At 36.6% G+C, this 15,258-nt stretch overlaps 5 protein-coding genes across 6 annotated transcripts in view; 4 read left to right on the top strand and 1 right to left on the bottom strand.

Moving 5' to 3' along the window:
- The first annotated feature begins 242 nt into the window (after positions 1 to 242).
- LOC133848528 (uncharacterized) lies at positions 243 to 1,436 on the top strand. The gene has a single exon (XM_062284145.1). The coding sequence runs from the start codon at positions 348 to 350 to the stop codon at positions 1,419 to 1,421; it is 1,074 nt and encodes a 357-aa protein (XP_062140129.1). The 5' UTR covers positions 243 to 347; the 3' UTR covers positions 1,422 to 1,436.
- Positions 1,428 to 2,087, bottom strand: LOC133848531 (uncharacterized). Its single transcript, XM_062284149.1, has 2 exons — positions 1,823 to 2,087; positions 1,428 to 1,759 (listed from the first exon to the last, which is right to left on the bottom strand). The coding sequence occupies exons 1-2, from the start codon at positions 2,003 to 2,005 to the stop codon at positions 1,448 to 1,450; spliced, it is 495 nt and encodes a 164-aa protein (XP_062140133.1). The 5' UTR covers positions 2,006 to 2,087; the 3' UTR covers positions 1,428 to 1,447.
- Positions 2,088 to 2,385: 298 nt separating this feature from the next.
- On the top strand, positions 2,386 to 3,601 carry LOC133848533 (iron-sulfur cluster assembly 1 homolog, mitochondrial). 2 transcript variants are annotated; one of them, XM_062284151.1, is made up of 5 exons: positions 2,386 to 2,570; positions 2,683 to 2,736; positions 2,810 to 2,885; positions 2,946 to 3,023; positions 3,089 to 3,601. In XM_062284151.1, exons 1-5 carry the CDS (start codon positions 2,487 to 2,489, stop codon positions 3,190 to 3,192), a joined length of 396 nt encoding a protein of 131 aa, XP_062140135.1. In that variant the 5' UTR covers positions 2,386 to 2,486; the 3' UTR covers positions 3,193 to 3,601. The 2 variants fall into 2 exon arrangements, with proteins under 2 accessions (XP_062140135.1, XP_062140136.1); XM_062284152.1 differs by having other exon boundaries at positions 2,388 to 2,570; positions 2,949 to 3,023.
- Positions 3,602 to 4,127: 526 nt separating this feature from the next.
- Positions 4,128 to 15,258, top strand: part of LOC133848525 (chondroitin sulfate glucuronyltransferase) — a 28,306-nt gene continuing 17,175 nt past the window's right edge. The window contains exon 1 of the mRNA XM_062284142.1: positions 4,128 to 4,937. Coding sequence (XP_062140126.1) covers positions 4,716 to 4,937 — 222 coding nt within the window. The 5' untranslated portion in view covers positions 4,128 to 4,715. The remainder of the gene's footprint in view (positions 4,938 to 15,258) is intronic.
- On the top strand, positions 8,788 to 10,430 carry LOC133848825 (soma ferritin). The gene is made up of 2 exons (XM_062284520.1): positions 8,788 to 9,050; positions 9,669 to 10,430. Exons 1-2 carry the CDS (start codon positions 8,913 to 8,915, stop codon positions 10,095 to 10,097), a joined length of 567 nt encoding a protein of 188 aa, XP_062140504.1. The 5' UTR covers positions 8,788 to 8,912; the 3' UTR covers positions 10,098 to 10,430.

Below are 15,258 nucleotides of genomic sequence, written 5' to 3'. Positions count from 1 at the left end.
GGTGAGAAGTAGTGAGAGTTTGGAAATTGCGACGAGGTGGAAAAGAGAGAGATGAGTAAACTCATTGACTATATATATATAAATATATATATTAATAAAATAAAATTCAAAGAGCATCAAACTACTACTTGCAATATTGCGTCTTATGTATTTAAACAGTTTTTGAAATTACCAGTGTTGCTCCATTTTCAAGCGATGTCAGTGTTGCCTGTTATCGATAATCGAAATCGAAGCAGCACTATCGGAATGCCGCCGCCGCTGTTATCGCACGATCGTAAACAAACGGCAACAATCACAAAATGCTTTGCATTTCAAATTAATAAACAAACGAAAACTACTATGCAGTGATGGAGGCGTATATACGCAACGAGCTGAGTGTCAGCAGCGATCTGACACTCGATGAAGCAGCCACGCATTCCGTCAAGCTGCTGCAATGGCTGCTCGATGTCGAGGATCAAATGCAGGAGACGCAACTGGAACTTTGTTATGCAGACATAGAGTGCATGTTCAAGGCGATGTTATATCTCTTCGAGTGTCATACGCGTCATGGCGACGAGCTAGTCGATGCTGTGCTCCAGCAATGCAACGATTCTGCGCCAGCGCGAAGTTTCTATGCCAACAGCGAAACGGATCGAGCGCAGTACATTCAAGCGTTGTGTGTGCGCATTGTGAACGGAACCCGCGAGGGCCACAAGTGGGCACCCATATTGCATCACATGCACAAAGCGTACGCCGATGTGCAGCCCGGCTGGAGCAGCATCAAAGAACTGAACTGGCCACTGGCGTTAGAGGAAAGCAATAAACGGAATCAAACACTCGATGTGGCCAACATGGACCTCAATATGGATGTTTTGCGTATGCGTGCACTGGTGCGACGCATCTTTCGGCTGCCCAGCGTCCAACAGATGCAGACGGCCCTGGAGCGTGGCATGCAACAATTGGACACAGAACTGTGGCTGCAACTATTTCGCGAGCCCAAACAGAGCATTGTCTACACACGTTGTCGTCTGTTGCGTCAGCTCGTCTGTGATCTGCTAGCCGAGGGTGTGACAAATGCCAATCCAGCCACTGCCAGCTTTATGCACAACATTTACAGCTTTGTCGCCGAGGGCAATACGACGAATGTGGCACGTTTGTTGCGCTCCTTGATGCATGTGCGTTTTGCCAGCGGATTGAGCAGCTATCTTCTAGCCTATTGGACGCAACAGTTGCCGTATTTGCAGCTGGACGATGACATGCAGCTGGCGGAAGAGACACCTGTGTTGCCTGCTGTGCCGCTCGAGGAGATGCTTTATTTAACACATCTGCTGCTCTCACCCAAATCGCCGTGTCGCGCTCAATTTTATGGTGCGCTACGTTCATTGCCAATGCTGCAACGCCTGCGCGACCTGCTCAATAAAGTTGCCTATGTTTATAGTTAATACTCATTTTGTGAATTGTAATGCATTTAATGGCTTGGCAAATATTCGTGTTTGTCGTCGACAATTTTGATAACTTTTTCGCCCTTCTCGGCGAGTATTTCTTCAATATTGCGCTTGCCATTTAGATCGGTGAACCAATTGAGGTTGTCGGCAATCAAATGATGATTTTGACAACCGCTGCAGGTGACAATAACAACGCCTTGCTTGTAGGCCACCTTAGAAATGGTTTCCATATTCCGACTTTGACATACTTTGCAGGTGTAAATCAATTGCATTTTGGTCTGTAGCTCGGCCAGCGGAATGCTCTTGCTAACCTCTCGTTTGTTGCCTTCATCTTGCTAAAGCAGGAAGCGGAAGTAACGCATTACAAGGTGCAATTTATTATTATTTAAGCAACTTACAGTTTCGTTGTCATTGAACTTTTGGCTAAAGTTGCAGCTCGTGTGGCACGTGTCTCGTTTGTTGACAATTGCAGCGGCTGTGTTTAGCAAATGGTGTTGCCGTTGCACCTGTTGTATAGCATGTCTGCTAGTTAATCTGCTAACGCCGGCATATAATTTGTACATTTGTTTAAAGGCGCTCATTTTTGGGGTGTGCTCTTAAATAATAATAAACAACAAATATTGAAACGGAAAAACAATTATCGATAACGGGGCAATTGATCGATTACACTAGTATATTAGAAAACTTGTCATATTTTTATAGCCAACCACGCGAATATTACTTATTAAATGAAAAAATGTTATGCATTGGTAATGTTTCTTTCAAATTTACTTAATTGTGCTGTATAAATTTTGTAAACTGTTATGAAACCCTCATAATTTGGTATGTTTCTGGTATAATTTTTAACGGCTGATGTCACAGCTGTTCGTTATGATGAAATTTAACATAGCCGATACTATCGCATGTGGGATATCAACTAAACACGATAAACATAAGTAGGTTATGCAACACTGACTGACTGACATTAGTATCATTTCGTTGTGTTTGGCAACACTTTTCGAAACTTACAGTAGAATTTTTTGTAAGCAAAACAAATTATATAAATCGAGTTACAAATTTAAAATGGCAACACGTGTGGTGGCCACGGCAACAGTGCGTGCCGTCAAAGGACGTAAACTAATACCGACACGAGCCGCCTTAACACTGGTAAGCATTCCAAATCCTGATGAAATTCCCGCTCACATTGATGAAGTAACAATTATACATGCAACTTGCATATTATTGTTTACACATTTCTGTTGTTGTTATTGTTTTGCAGACACCGGCGGCAGTGCAACGCATCAAGTCTCTGCTACACGATAAGCCAGATGTGGTAAGTGGGGGAAGTTGTAAGGGAATTAATCATATGCTTATTGTTCTCGTTGTTGTTGTTCTTGTTCACACAGATCGGTCTTAAAGTTGGCGTGCGTCAACGAGGATGCAATGGACTCTCCTACACACTCGACTATGCCAACACTAAAGGTATGTAGACCATAGTGTCTATTCCATGTAGATAACTTACTATTTTAAATATTTCTCAAGCAGATAAAATGGATGAGGAAGTGCTGCAGGATGGCGTCAAGGTGTTTATAGATAAGAAGGCGCAACTCTCGTTGTTAGGTAAGTGTAATCAACACCTTATTCTATATTTTTCTCCATGTATAAATCAATAACTAATTTTACAGGCACTGAAATGGATTTTGTGGAATCGAAGCTGTCCAGCGAGTTTGTGTTTAATAATCCCAATATTAAGGGCACCTGTGGCTGCGGTGAATCCTTCAGCATGTAGGGAGAGAGAGAGAGATTAAGAGTAGAGAAAATCATGAGAAGGGATCTCTCTCTCGTTTTACAGAATCGCACCCGCCTCGCAATAAAAACAAAAACAAAACCTAAATTTAACTAAGTTTATATAGTAGTGTGATTACAGTTGGTTTATTATTATTCCCATTCACAAAATGTTCAATAATCTTTTTTCGGCGTTTATAAGGTGCCCCTGCTCAGATATAAAGCGTTACCTCTATGCTTAAGTTTTGATTTTTTTTTTCATTCGCGTAGTTACATTTTAGTTGTACAATTAAATAGCGAAACCTTCTTGACTCTGTTCTTAGGTTATAATTGTTATTTATAATAACATAATGCGAATGTATGTAAATTAGCAAGTATATAGTTGAAATACAATAATTAAATAATGTGCACAGCGTTTGTTCATTGAAACATGTTAAAACAGTGATACAAAATAAATTGTAATAATTATTAAACCAGCACACGATACTCTTTCGCTCCGAAGAGCATCCAGTAGTCAGCATGGCTAATCAAGGAACAATAAGAGCTGAACAGCGCTGTTAACGCAAACAGAGCAACGCAAAAGTGATATAACATTACAGCGCGCAACTCGCTGCTAACAGATCGGCAAGTTAGGTACATACGTTTAACATAAAGAAAGTATGCACATTCCATTAACATGCATTAAATAAGTATTACTTAATACAGAGTCTCTGAAAAACATAATAGTTTTTAATATTTTCATTAGACAGACATTCATGCCAAACATTAATTTTATTTTGCTGATGCGATCGAGTGCAGCATACCACAGACCACTTTAACATAACAGAGCATTTGTAGCTAGTCTAACAGACGGCTAACAGAATAAGGTACGCTGTTAGACCACAGAAAAAAAGTGCGAAACGAATGCAGATCCCATTTTTTTACGTTACGCGGTGTGCGGCGGGCCAGGCGGCGCTTGTTTGCGCTTGTTCAATTGCTCTTTGCTGTTTATTTTTTTTTTGTTACTGATACATTTCGTAGCGCGTCTTGGAAATAACGAATAACGAATATAGTGTGTAGTGTTTGTGTATGTGTTTTATGGTATTTAAATATGCCTTGTGTACTTGTGAATTTGTGGTAAAAATGCGCCAAAAAGCAAACATCGGCTTTACTTCGACTACAACAATAACGAAACCCAAGTGCGTGCAGCACAGCAACAACAAGCAGAACAAGAACGGTGCGAAGCTAATGCCAAAATTAGCCGGTATAGTCAGAGCACTTGTTTGAGTTCTCTCTCCTCGCTTATCGCAAAAAAAACCAAAAAAGCCGAAAAAAAATATCGAACATAAAATCGAAATCGAAGCGGAGCAGCAACAAGTCCAGGCAGCCAACCTAAAAGAAGAAGAAGCAACAGTGCGTACAACAAAATGTACACATGACAACAACAACATCGAGCATCCTGTATGTGTATGTGTTGTGTGCGCGCGAGTGCGTGTGTGTGTATGTGAGTTGATTTTTGCCACACGCCTGGTGGAGGAGGGGGAAAAGATGCGTAAACTGTCATCGTCGTTGAGTCGCAATCATTATTTTGTGATTGGCTTGGCCCTGGGCCTGGTGCTCAGCTGTTGCATACCGCAGGACATTAGGCAGCTGGTGCAGCAGGAGGAATGCCCACAGGAGGTGGCCGAGAATTTGCTCATCGAACGTTTTGGCCAGGACTTTGAGCCGCATTTGAATTTGATCAGTAAGCCGCTGTCGGCTAAAAAGCCGGTAAGTCTACACAAACACCCAAACACTCTCAATCCACCCCCACTCTGATGCTCTCTTACGGACACGCTCTCCAACAAAAACCAATTGATCTTGCTCTCGCAAAAAATTCTAGTACGAATTTTGTGACTTGCACGTGGGCCACGCGCCAATCAGAGAGCAGCAAATGCCAAATCGAAGAGAGAGCATGTGTGTGCAAAAAGAGAGCGCAATTGAGCCCCTCAATATTACACATATACACACGTATGCAAATGCCTGTGTGTGTATGTGAGAGTTGTGTGCGCTTTGCAGTGGTATTTGTGCACATGGCTCATTATATGAAGCAATTTATTGACCTTCTGGCTTATCGTATTTCGCTTTCGTACTTCGCCTTTTCCTCATTTCGGGTAGGAACCACACTTCTTTGTATGTGTGTGTGCGTGTGTATTTAGATCGTCAGCGCAGACGTCATTTTTTTTTTGTTATTTCAATAGCCTGTTGTTATCATGGGCTAAGTTTGTACGTTATGACTTGGCCCGCTGAAGACGTGCAAGCAGCGTGAGTCCAATGGCCAACAACATTAACATCAACAACAACGAGAATGACAACCACTACTTGCTTTGCTAGTCGCTTCTAGGCAATTAGCACCCGGCGCGCAGTAGCAGCAACAGCAGCAGCAGCATGCGCAACCGACATCACAGTTTGAGAGTCAGTGTGGAATGTATGTTAGCAGTCGGTCAGTTACATTTAATTGCGATTCGAAAAAATGTGCGAATTTTTCGCCTCGTTTGCACAAAAATTTGAGCAGCTCTGCCACATAAAAAAAAGTAAAAAAAATCCGAATATAAAATGAACTGAATTGCAAAAAAAAACAACTTATAAAACATACGATGAGCAAAAATTCCACTGGCGCGCGCATAAATTACATTTAAATAAATAAACGCATTTCAATTGTAAACCAGAGTCTCGAGTAAATAACCGTTAACTGATACATGCATCATGCCACACGTAAATAAATACATATGTACATTTGTGTGTGTGTGTGTGTACATACATGTGTACCATAATAAATCGAACGCAGCACAATTTATTGAATTAAATACGAGTAAACATTAAAATCGATTCAATGTTGATATGTTGTATATACTCTACGCGAGGATCAACTTCGATCAAATGAAACGCGTGGAATGGAACATTATATTTACCGCAAATATGTGGAATGAAACATCATAATTGAAAGCTTGTAACTTGTTTAATTATTTTTTTTAGTGGAGGTTTTGCCCTTTAAATAAATTTGTTGTAAAGTAGTTGGAAAATTCCAAGTTATGACTATCATTATTTGTAAGCTAGAAGAAATAGAATAAGAAATATTAGATAGAAAGAAGCAGTAAAATACTAGTCACAAAAATAGACAATTTAAATTGAAATAAGTTTGATTTAAACTAACTAAAAAAGAACTAATGATAAGTACACAATAATTCAGATTCATCTAGGGAAATAAACACTTTTGTGTTTAATGACTTCCTCCTCTGAAATACAAATATATGTTAGGGTATCCAATTGATGGCCAGAACTTTTATCAATTCTTTCTTGAATTCTCAACAATTTTTTTTGGACGTTGTGCGATTTGCTTTCGTTTGTCTTTCGATTTTTCAGTTAACAATGCAAACGTTTGCGTTTTAATTAAATAAAATAACAAAACAAGACCAACAAAAAAAAGAGTGAAGAAAAAAAAAAAGATTATTAACTTGATAAATTTTTTGTGTGGAACTCCGGAGGCGAGCGATAATGGATATCGTCCCATTGGCTGCCGAATTTTCGTGGTCATAAAAAAGAAACCAAACAAAAAAGAAGAATATGTTAATGTAAAGAAATAAAATGCAAAACGATCAGCAGTCGGGCGTTAAGCTAATTTGATGATTTCGACGATCAAATTATTGTGGCATCAATTCAATTAGCGTGACGAATTAGTTTAGAAAAAAGTTTAACGATGTGCTGAAGAATAACGTTGTAAAGAAATCCATAATTTAAAGAAAAATATTGTCTACAATTTTGTTTGTTCACTTGTCAATAAAAAATGTCCAGTCTTTTTTGATTGTCAATCGGTTAAGCAAGCTTTTGGAAAATTCAGTTTATAAACATTTTCTACAATTTTGTTTGTTCACTTAGGAATACAAAATTTCCAGTCTTTTCCGATTGGCAATCGCTTAAGATCAAGCTGATCAAAAGAACAGTTTATAAACATCTTTGACAGTAGCTATTTTATTGACAATCATTTTAGTGTCTCTTATGCATAAATATTTGTGCAGCAATTCTAGGCTCTTCCTCAATCATCATTTATCATTCATTCATACAGAGCCGGGAGTTGTTTGACTTGGCATTAGAAGCAGCTTATAGAGTAGAGTATGTAGAATGCTGTCGCCTTTCGTTGAAACTTTAAACGCAACTCGTGACTTTTGGCTGGGTCAGAGTTCAAAGTGCTGATCCGACCGTTGTGATTTCACTTTTGTTTCTTGCTTTGTCGTCGTTATTATTATTATTTTTGCTTTTTACTGTGTCGGGCACTTAGTCAGACACACACTCTTACGTATTGCGTGTGTTTACTTAGGCAACAACAACAACAACAACACAGCTACAACAACAACATTTAACAATGTTGCGCGCGTTAAGTAAACTCTCAGTTATTGTCATTTATTAAGTGAATGGAAAACGACTTTTTGCTCAAGTCTCTTTTTTTTTTGTTTTTGTCTACGAACGAGTTTCAAATATACAATATTATCTGTAGTGCTGTCTCGCTCTGTTTTTTTGCTATCCTATCTCGCTCTTTCTCTTTGCGAGTAACTAACTTACGCACATTAAACACTCGTGGCCCATAAAGTTGAAATAATAAAGGCATAAAAACATTAATTTTAAGCATCGGTAGTTGCACGAAACGCAAATAATCGTCAAAGTCTGAACTTTTTTTGGTTTTTTTGTTTTTTTTGAGCATTGACCAAATGACTGGAACTAAAAATACATAAGTACCGCACTTTGTGACTTTAATTACAAAAAAAAAAAAAACAATAAACACAGCTGGTCAGTTCCATTCCATTGCACATTTACATGTAGCTGTTGTCCAGCAGCAGTCACAGCTGTTATCGATAACTAGTCTCGAGCTTATGTTGCTTCAATCAATTTAAGTCTACTTCCTGTTTCTATTGTTTCTGTGATCGATAGCACATATTAAAGATTAGAAATGTTATTAAAGTGCACCCTGTAGCTAACTACCTGTTATCGATAACTGGCTTTATCATTTGCACTAATGTCACTTCAATCAATTTGAGTGTACTTCCTGTTGTTTTTGTTTTTGCTATCGATAAAACATATAAGGGATTATAAATGTAATTAAACTGCACCCTGTAGTTATCTACCTGTTATCGATAGCAATTTTTTACCATTTGCTTTAATGTCAATTCAATCAATTTGAGTGTATTTCCTGTTTTTATTGTTTCTGAAATGCAACTTAAGCTAGTTATCGGAAGCAGTTGGGTAGTTAATCTGTTATCGATAACAAGTTTTCATCACTTAAAAAGCATAGACGCTAATTTTTATCCAATCAATGAGTTCTCCGTAAATAGTTTATAAATAAAAAAACGGGTTTTTACAGCATTATAATTGTTATCGATAAATGCTTTTGCTCAGTTTCACCATAAAAACTGCTTTGAAACTACTCTCATTCTATTTTCTGCTCAATTCTACTTTTGCTGATCGATAAAATAATGTTGAGATTTTAAATGCTTCAAACTATGTTGCTGTTATCGATAACTGTTTTTGACATATGGATAAGGTTTTTTTTTTAGGGAAGGAAATGATATTTATTTTGTAGCGTTTGACGTAGTAACTCAGCAGTCAGATAGCAAATTGAACCAAAAAAAACTAACATACAAAATTTTAAATTCTTGAATGTTTCTTCGTCAAAATTTCGGTGTGAAAAATTTGGTTTAGCGGTTAGACTAGGAAATGGCGAATTATTGTTGTCGTTTGTGGGCGCGTCAAATGTGCATGATTATGCGTCAGAATTTCGCGAAAAGTTGCGAACAGAAACTGAACGATCAGATCAATATGGAGCTAAAGGCATGCCATCAATATTTGGCCATGGTGAGGGAGAGAATGTGCTTGATATGATACTTAAAATTATGACAGTAGAACCTTTAACTATAGAGTATAAGAAGTATTACAAATACTTGGCATATTTGGGACTGCGTTACGTATATTTCAAGTACTTGTAGTCAGGGGCTTTTCAATCTATATGTAATTTACGTCTGCATAAAGTATTTTGTCCAAGAACTAATAGTGGGGGGATTTTCTATCCGTCTGGCTGTCTGCCCATGTAAGCGGAATTTACGACTGCGTAAAGTATTTTGGACAAAAACTTATAGCTGAGGTTTCTCTATCCATCTGGCTGTCTGTTCATCTGAAAGAAGAGTATGTTAGGCTAATGTATTTTGTTCAATCCGTCTCGCTGTCTGTCCGTCACTTTGAACTCCTAGAAACAAAACATTGTAAGATCGTTTTTATTCGTTTTTTCATTGTATGTTCGAATTTTGTCACTAGAAAAGAATTGCATATAAAGCTTGCTGTTTAAAAAGGAAAAGCCTTGAATTTTGATATGCACAAAATTCGATAGTGTTACACAGTCTAGCACACTCGACCGCATGACGACTGATGTGTGCCTTTGCATTAATTTCATTTCGTTTTGTCAACTTTTGTGGTTAGGCGTTTCACTTTGATCGCGCCGATGTCAGTTCGCCGGGCTTGCATAGCTTCTTGCTGAAGGCCAGCGGCGAGGAGCGTGAGCATGCCGAGAAGATAATGAAGTATATGAATAAACGTGGCGGTCAGATTGTGCTCAGTGCGGTGCCAGAGCCGTTGCCTTGCTTCCAGGATAGTTTGGCCGCCTTGAAGCATGCGTTGCAAATGGAGCTGGAGGTGAATCAACATCTGTTGGATGTCCACGCGTTAGCCAGCAAGGAGAACGATCCCAATCTCTGTGATTTCATTGAGGCGAACTTTCTGCAGGAGCAAGTCGATGGCCAAAAGGTCTTGGCCGATCTCATACGCCAGCTGGAGCGTGCCCACGATGATCTTGGTGATTATTTGTTCGACAAGTATTTAATTAACGGTGGCATGCATGGTGGCAAATAGCGGAGAGAACAAACCAGAACAGAACAGAACAGAATAGAACAGAGCGCAGCATTTTGATTTGTCTTTCGCATATTTTGTTTAGACTAAAACTTGTACTACTCACACACACTCACGGTTATCAGGCGGAGCGAGTTGTCTAAAAATAAACGCACTCTTATCAATTAGTACTATACGAATACATGACTGCATAGCACTTGGCTTTTGACAGGCGAATACCCCCTTTTAATGAAAGGCACTTCGGCAAACGCGAAATGTGAATCGCGATTGTCATGCTGTCAGGAGATCAACTGGTCAACTGGTCAAATGATCGACTTATCAGCTGATGCAAAGCTCCTCCTCCTCCTCCTTCTTCCAAACACATCAAAGTTGCAAAAGACTTGAAGGTACATGGGATCAATGGCCGAATTGTTCTTGATTTTTATGTGTTTTGAAAGCTCTACAAATTAAGCGAAAGCTGCGTCATGAAAGTTCATTTACCTTGAACTTTCAACTACAGCTAATAAATAAATTTGATTATTAATATTTATAATCCACATGTTAAAAGAAGTAATTGTATTGTTTATTGATGCAAAGCTCCTCCTTCTTCCAAACATATCAAAGGGTATCAAAAGGGTCGCAGACACATGGGATCAATGGCGGAATTGTTCTTGATTTTTATGTGTTTGAACGCTCTACAAATTAAGCGAAAGCTTATTGTTTATTGTAAAACGGGCTCAATAAGCGAATTGTTCTTGATTGCGGTCAAAAACTCTTAAATTAAGTGAAAGCTGCGCCATAAAAGTGCTTTTAACAGCCAAGTATAAGAAAAAGATATTTATTTATTACTTTCGTTAATAAAATGTTAAGGAAGCTGACATTTTCTGTCAACGATAATTTGATTTATTATTATTATTATTATTGAGTTTTGCGCACAACAGTTTTTAAATTAAGCGAAAGCTACGTTGTAAAGATAATACTTTATTTATTAGAAAAACAAAAGAATATATCTGTTATAGCTAATATATGATTAAGCTAAAAACTCTCAACAATCAACTTTGCTCATTTTGTAGATAGTTTAAGCAAATAAAGTTTTGCAATATAAGCTTTCTTCGCTTTCTTTCTATTACATTTGCTTAAATTGTTCAGCAGTTAAACTGTTTCCAATTTGCGCTATATATTTTTTCCCCTTGCTATGGTGATGTCCTCATCTTGCTAAGCGCAGCTTTAAAGCTGCTAAAAGCTCGCAGTCAAAAGTTATTGGTTTCCTTAGAGATTCTCAAAGATCGAAAGCTTTTACGTATTATTAAATCCGTGACAAGCACAAGATCTTCAAGATTTTTGAATGAAGACTCCCGCAGTTGATATTATTTTTGATTTGGATTGCAGTTTCACCCCAACAACAAGAACAAGAATAACTAGAAGCAAAGTTAAGTGCAACTATTGAGCCAGCTTTTGCTGTTTGCCTTAATTGAAAAGCGCGTCGCATTTCCGGCTTAAGACCCACATACTTACGACTCAATATATACACACTATATCTAAATACACACACACACAAACACACATTTATAGATCTGCATAAGTGGGTAGCGATGTGTGTGTGTATGTGTGTGTGTGTGTGTTTGTGCTCGGTCTCAATTAATTGTCATAAGCGCGAGACTTGACCGACCCAGCGATTTTTTTAAAACGAGGCAACGATCCACCGGTTGCAACCACCACACACACAACAAACCACCCTGCAACACCGATATGTACACTGACAAAAAATAAAGCTCTAGAATTAAAATTTTGATCTTGAGTACTGAGAATTTGATTCGCAAAAATTACGAAAATCTGTTCCTAGATGAGCAACATTTTTAGCATTGGAAAAGCTTTTCTTTTCGCACGTTCCACAAATTTTAGAGTGACCGTTTTTGGCAACCTCTATAATCCTAAATCTGGCACGGAAATTGTAATACAGAAAACTTTATGGCCACATCACTCAAACATTTGCCTATTAAATAAATATAATTATTAAAAAAAACAGATGAAATTATATTCATTGCCTATTTCTACAATATCCCAAATTTCATATCTTGCGACTCAAGTTATACTTCTGCTGTTTCTATTATGCTGTTTTCTGTTATTAAGAATAAAACTATTCATTTATAATATTATTTATTCGTTGTATTATATCTAATATTATATAATATATATATATTATATAATACTAAATTTAATGGGGAATTTAATTTAAGGAATTTTGATTGATTTAAGAATTTTACTATCTGAGATCTTATTTTGATAACATTGCCCAGTTTTCAAATTGATGTTCGTAAATTGAATTTGCTTATGTTATGAAAGTACCTTATGTTAGAAACTAGTCGAATTTTTCTCAGTGTAGTCACTAGTATCTAGCATTTATATGTCTAGCATCGCTCGCGCACTTGTTTCAATTAAGATTTGTCAAATCCAATGCAATGTCCCCCCACAGACTCAAAGCATTGAAAACGAACTGAGATTGAGATTGAGACACATGCTATAGCAATATATTGTGTATCATTCCATTTACACGTACTTAACGATATCCACACAGACATCGCTTGCTTATATATATAGAATAATGACTAGCTGCAAAAGCATAGAAATGTGGCTCGAAAACATTCGATTGAATGTGAATTAAAATTCATGAATTCTTTTGGAATTTTTAATTGAATTTCTTGCAAATCGAATGCAATTGCTATTTTGATAAAATTTTGCTATTTTAAAGATTGAATTATTTAAGAATGAAGCTCATAAATTTTGCTGATGCTTCGTTGACAAGAATCATCTAGCAAATCAAACATTTTTGAAGAGTGACTAAGTTGTAAATAAAGTACGTTTGCTTAACTTCGCTCTGTTTGCAAGTGAGTTAAGTGTCGTAAAACTGTAAAGAGCAAAAATGTTATTCAAACACAATTAACATGCATAAAAAGTGCAAATATTTTGATATTCATAAATACTTTTGTGATTACAACAACGGATAAGATCAGGTTACTCTGGCACAGATAAAAAGCCAAATCAAATGTTGAAATTGCATCTGTAGTTTTTGATGGATGATGATGAGTCAGTGACCCGCTCGATTACAAATATGAATACGAGTACTTGTATTCATTCATAAGGCCCTTGGTATAATATGGGCCATATAATACACAAGGTGCGCTCGACGACAGAAAAACAAACAAGTAAGAAATCTACAGTTGAGTGTGCTCGGCTGTGAGATACCCGCTAACCATTTTGAATAAAAGCAAAATAGTGCAGTTTATCAAATATACCAAATAATATACTAAAATATACTGAATCGTATATGTGATACATTCAAAATATACAATAAAGTGCAAAATATACCGAATAATATACCACAAGATGCTAAAATATACTAGATACTATATACAACATTCAAAATATGCCAGATAACGCAACATATACCAAATAATATACCACATAAAACTTAAATATACAGAAGGCCATATTTTTTTTTATGAATTGTCATACTCGAAGTATACCGAAGAGGTCAAAATATACCAAATTGCTAGTCGAAGCAGCTAAACCATTATTTCAGTAAGCGTATGCAAAAGTATTTCTTTAATAACATCAACAATTTTTATTGGATGGCAATTAAATTCTTAGGAATCATAAATACAATACCTATTATTGTGTGTACCAAAATTCGAGACTTTAGCTTGAAAATTACGCTTGTTATTCGATTTTTGTTGATTTGCGGGGGCGGATGTGGGAGTGGAAAAACTTTGAAACAAACTTCATATGCATCCAAACATTAAAAGTTCTATCGTAACAAAATTATATCAATTTCTCTTATAGTCTCTGAGATTTAGGTGTTCATACAAACGGACAGACAGACAGACGGACGGACATAACTGACGCTGATCAAGAGGACCACATATAGTTGATACGGTCGGAAATGTCTTCTTCTGCCTGTCACAAAGTTATAATACTCTTCTACTCTATGAGTAGCAGGTATAGAAGAACTTAATCTTTCAATTTATTACACCCAACGACAACAACAATGAAAACTGAACCCAAATCTAATAAAAAATTATAGACACTCACTCAACTATGATTTTGAGTCATTCACTGACTGCAAAATTGTAAATGTGAACTGGAGAATGTATCTCTCGATTTAATTTTGTTTTTGTGCTGGCCACAACCTGAATAAGTAAACATCATTCAATATCACTGTTTAATTAAATTATTTCTCAAATGAAAATTGAAAATATTTTGTTGTTTTTGTTTTTGTTTTTTTTTTGTCGTTTGTCATTGGTGACGTTGCTGCTTTGCTGCTTATATTGATAAGCATTCAATACATAAAATGTGTGCTGATAACGAGGCGTGAAAATGTGCCTACTTGTTGTAAATACAGTTAGTTTTGCACCTACAAAACAGAGAGAGAGAAAATAAAAATGAAACTATCAATCGAAATCCACGATGAGCAATCATCGTTGACATCGCTCAACGTTTTTTGGTTTTGTTGGGTTTCACTTCCCCTTACGTCACAAGGTTGTCGGGTTTCAGTTGCTTATCAAAAAGTGTCCAACGAACACGATTCGCTGAGCAAATCAAATTTATTGAGAGAATTCCAAGCCACGTGCATGGCGCAAGCCCTACGAAGCTGCCTCCTTTTTTTATTTATTCCAATTAGTTATTAATTACTAATAAGCAAAAGATGTTAAATAAATTCTATAATTGTAGAAAGAACAGTTTTATTTGGAAGCGAATTCTCACAGGGTTTTATTTAATGGCAGAAATTTATAAAGAAAATGAATAATAAAAAAATCCAATGAATAAGTTCTAAATATACAAAAAAAACTTGTTTCGTAGGCAATTCCAATGAGAGATTTATTAATTTCCATAAATGGCAGAAATGTAAGTAAAAAACCATATTCTTGAATTCCAGAAATATTAGAGGTATATTTGTATTCTAAAGCAAATTCCAATAGGAATTTATTTACGATTAAAAAATGACAGCAATTTAAGAAAAGGATTCATTTGCGATTAATGAATTCCATAAATATATTTAAAATATACTAACTACTATATTTAGTAGATCAATATATTATTATATTAAAAATATACAATAAAGCAACGAAGAACCAAATGAGAATTATCGAATAATAAATTATAGAGATGTAAATTAATGACAAAAACG

This window comes from Drosophila sulfurigaster, chromosome X, assembly GCF_023558435.1.
Source record: "Drosophila sulfurigaster albostrigata strain 15112-1811.04 chromosome X, ASM2355843v2, whole genome shotgun sequence".
NCBI lineage: Eukaryota > Metazoa > Arthropoda > Insecta > Diptera > Drosophilidae > Drosophila > Drosophila sulfurigaster.
Note: the sequence above shows the minus strand (reverse complement) of the source record. Positions and strands in the feature narration are given on the sequence as shown.

Bases quoted from the DNA above. Each gene is read 5' to 3' on its own strand.
- LOC133848825 (XM_062284520.1), top strand. From the start codon at position 8,913: ATGGCGAATTATTGTTGTCGTTTGTGGGCGCGTCAAATGTGCATGATT. The intron at 9,051-9,668 runs GTGAGGGAGAGA...TTTTGTGGTTAG, and splicing joins GCCATCAATATTTGGCCATG to GCGTTTCACTTTGATCGCGC.
- LOC133848528 (XM_062284145.1), top strand. From the start codon at position 348: ATGGAGGCGTATATACGCAACGAGCTGAGTGTCAGCAGCGATCTGACA.
- LOC133848531 (XM_062284149.1), bottom strand. From the start codon at position 2,005: ATGAGCGCCTTTAAACAAATGTACAAATTATATGCCGGCGTTAGCAGA. The intron at 1,760-1,822 runs GTAAGTTGCTTA...TTCCTGCTTTAG, and splicing joins AGTTCAATGACAACGAAACT to CAAGATGAAGGCAACAAACG.
- LOC133848533 (XM_062284151.1), top strand. From the start codon at position 2,487: ATGGCAACACGTGTGGTGGCCACGGCAACAGTGCGTGCCGTCAAAGGA. The intron at 2,737-2,809 runs GTAAGTGGGGGA...TTGTTCACACAG, and splicing joins TACACGATAAGCCAGATGTG to ATCGGTCTTAAAGTTGGCGT. The intron at 2,886-2,945 runs GTATGTAGACCA...ATATTTCTCAAG, and splicing joins CGACTATGCCAACACTAAAG to CAGATAAAATGGATGAGGAA.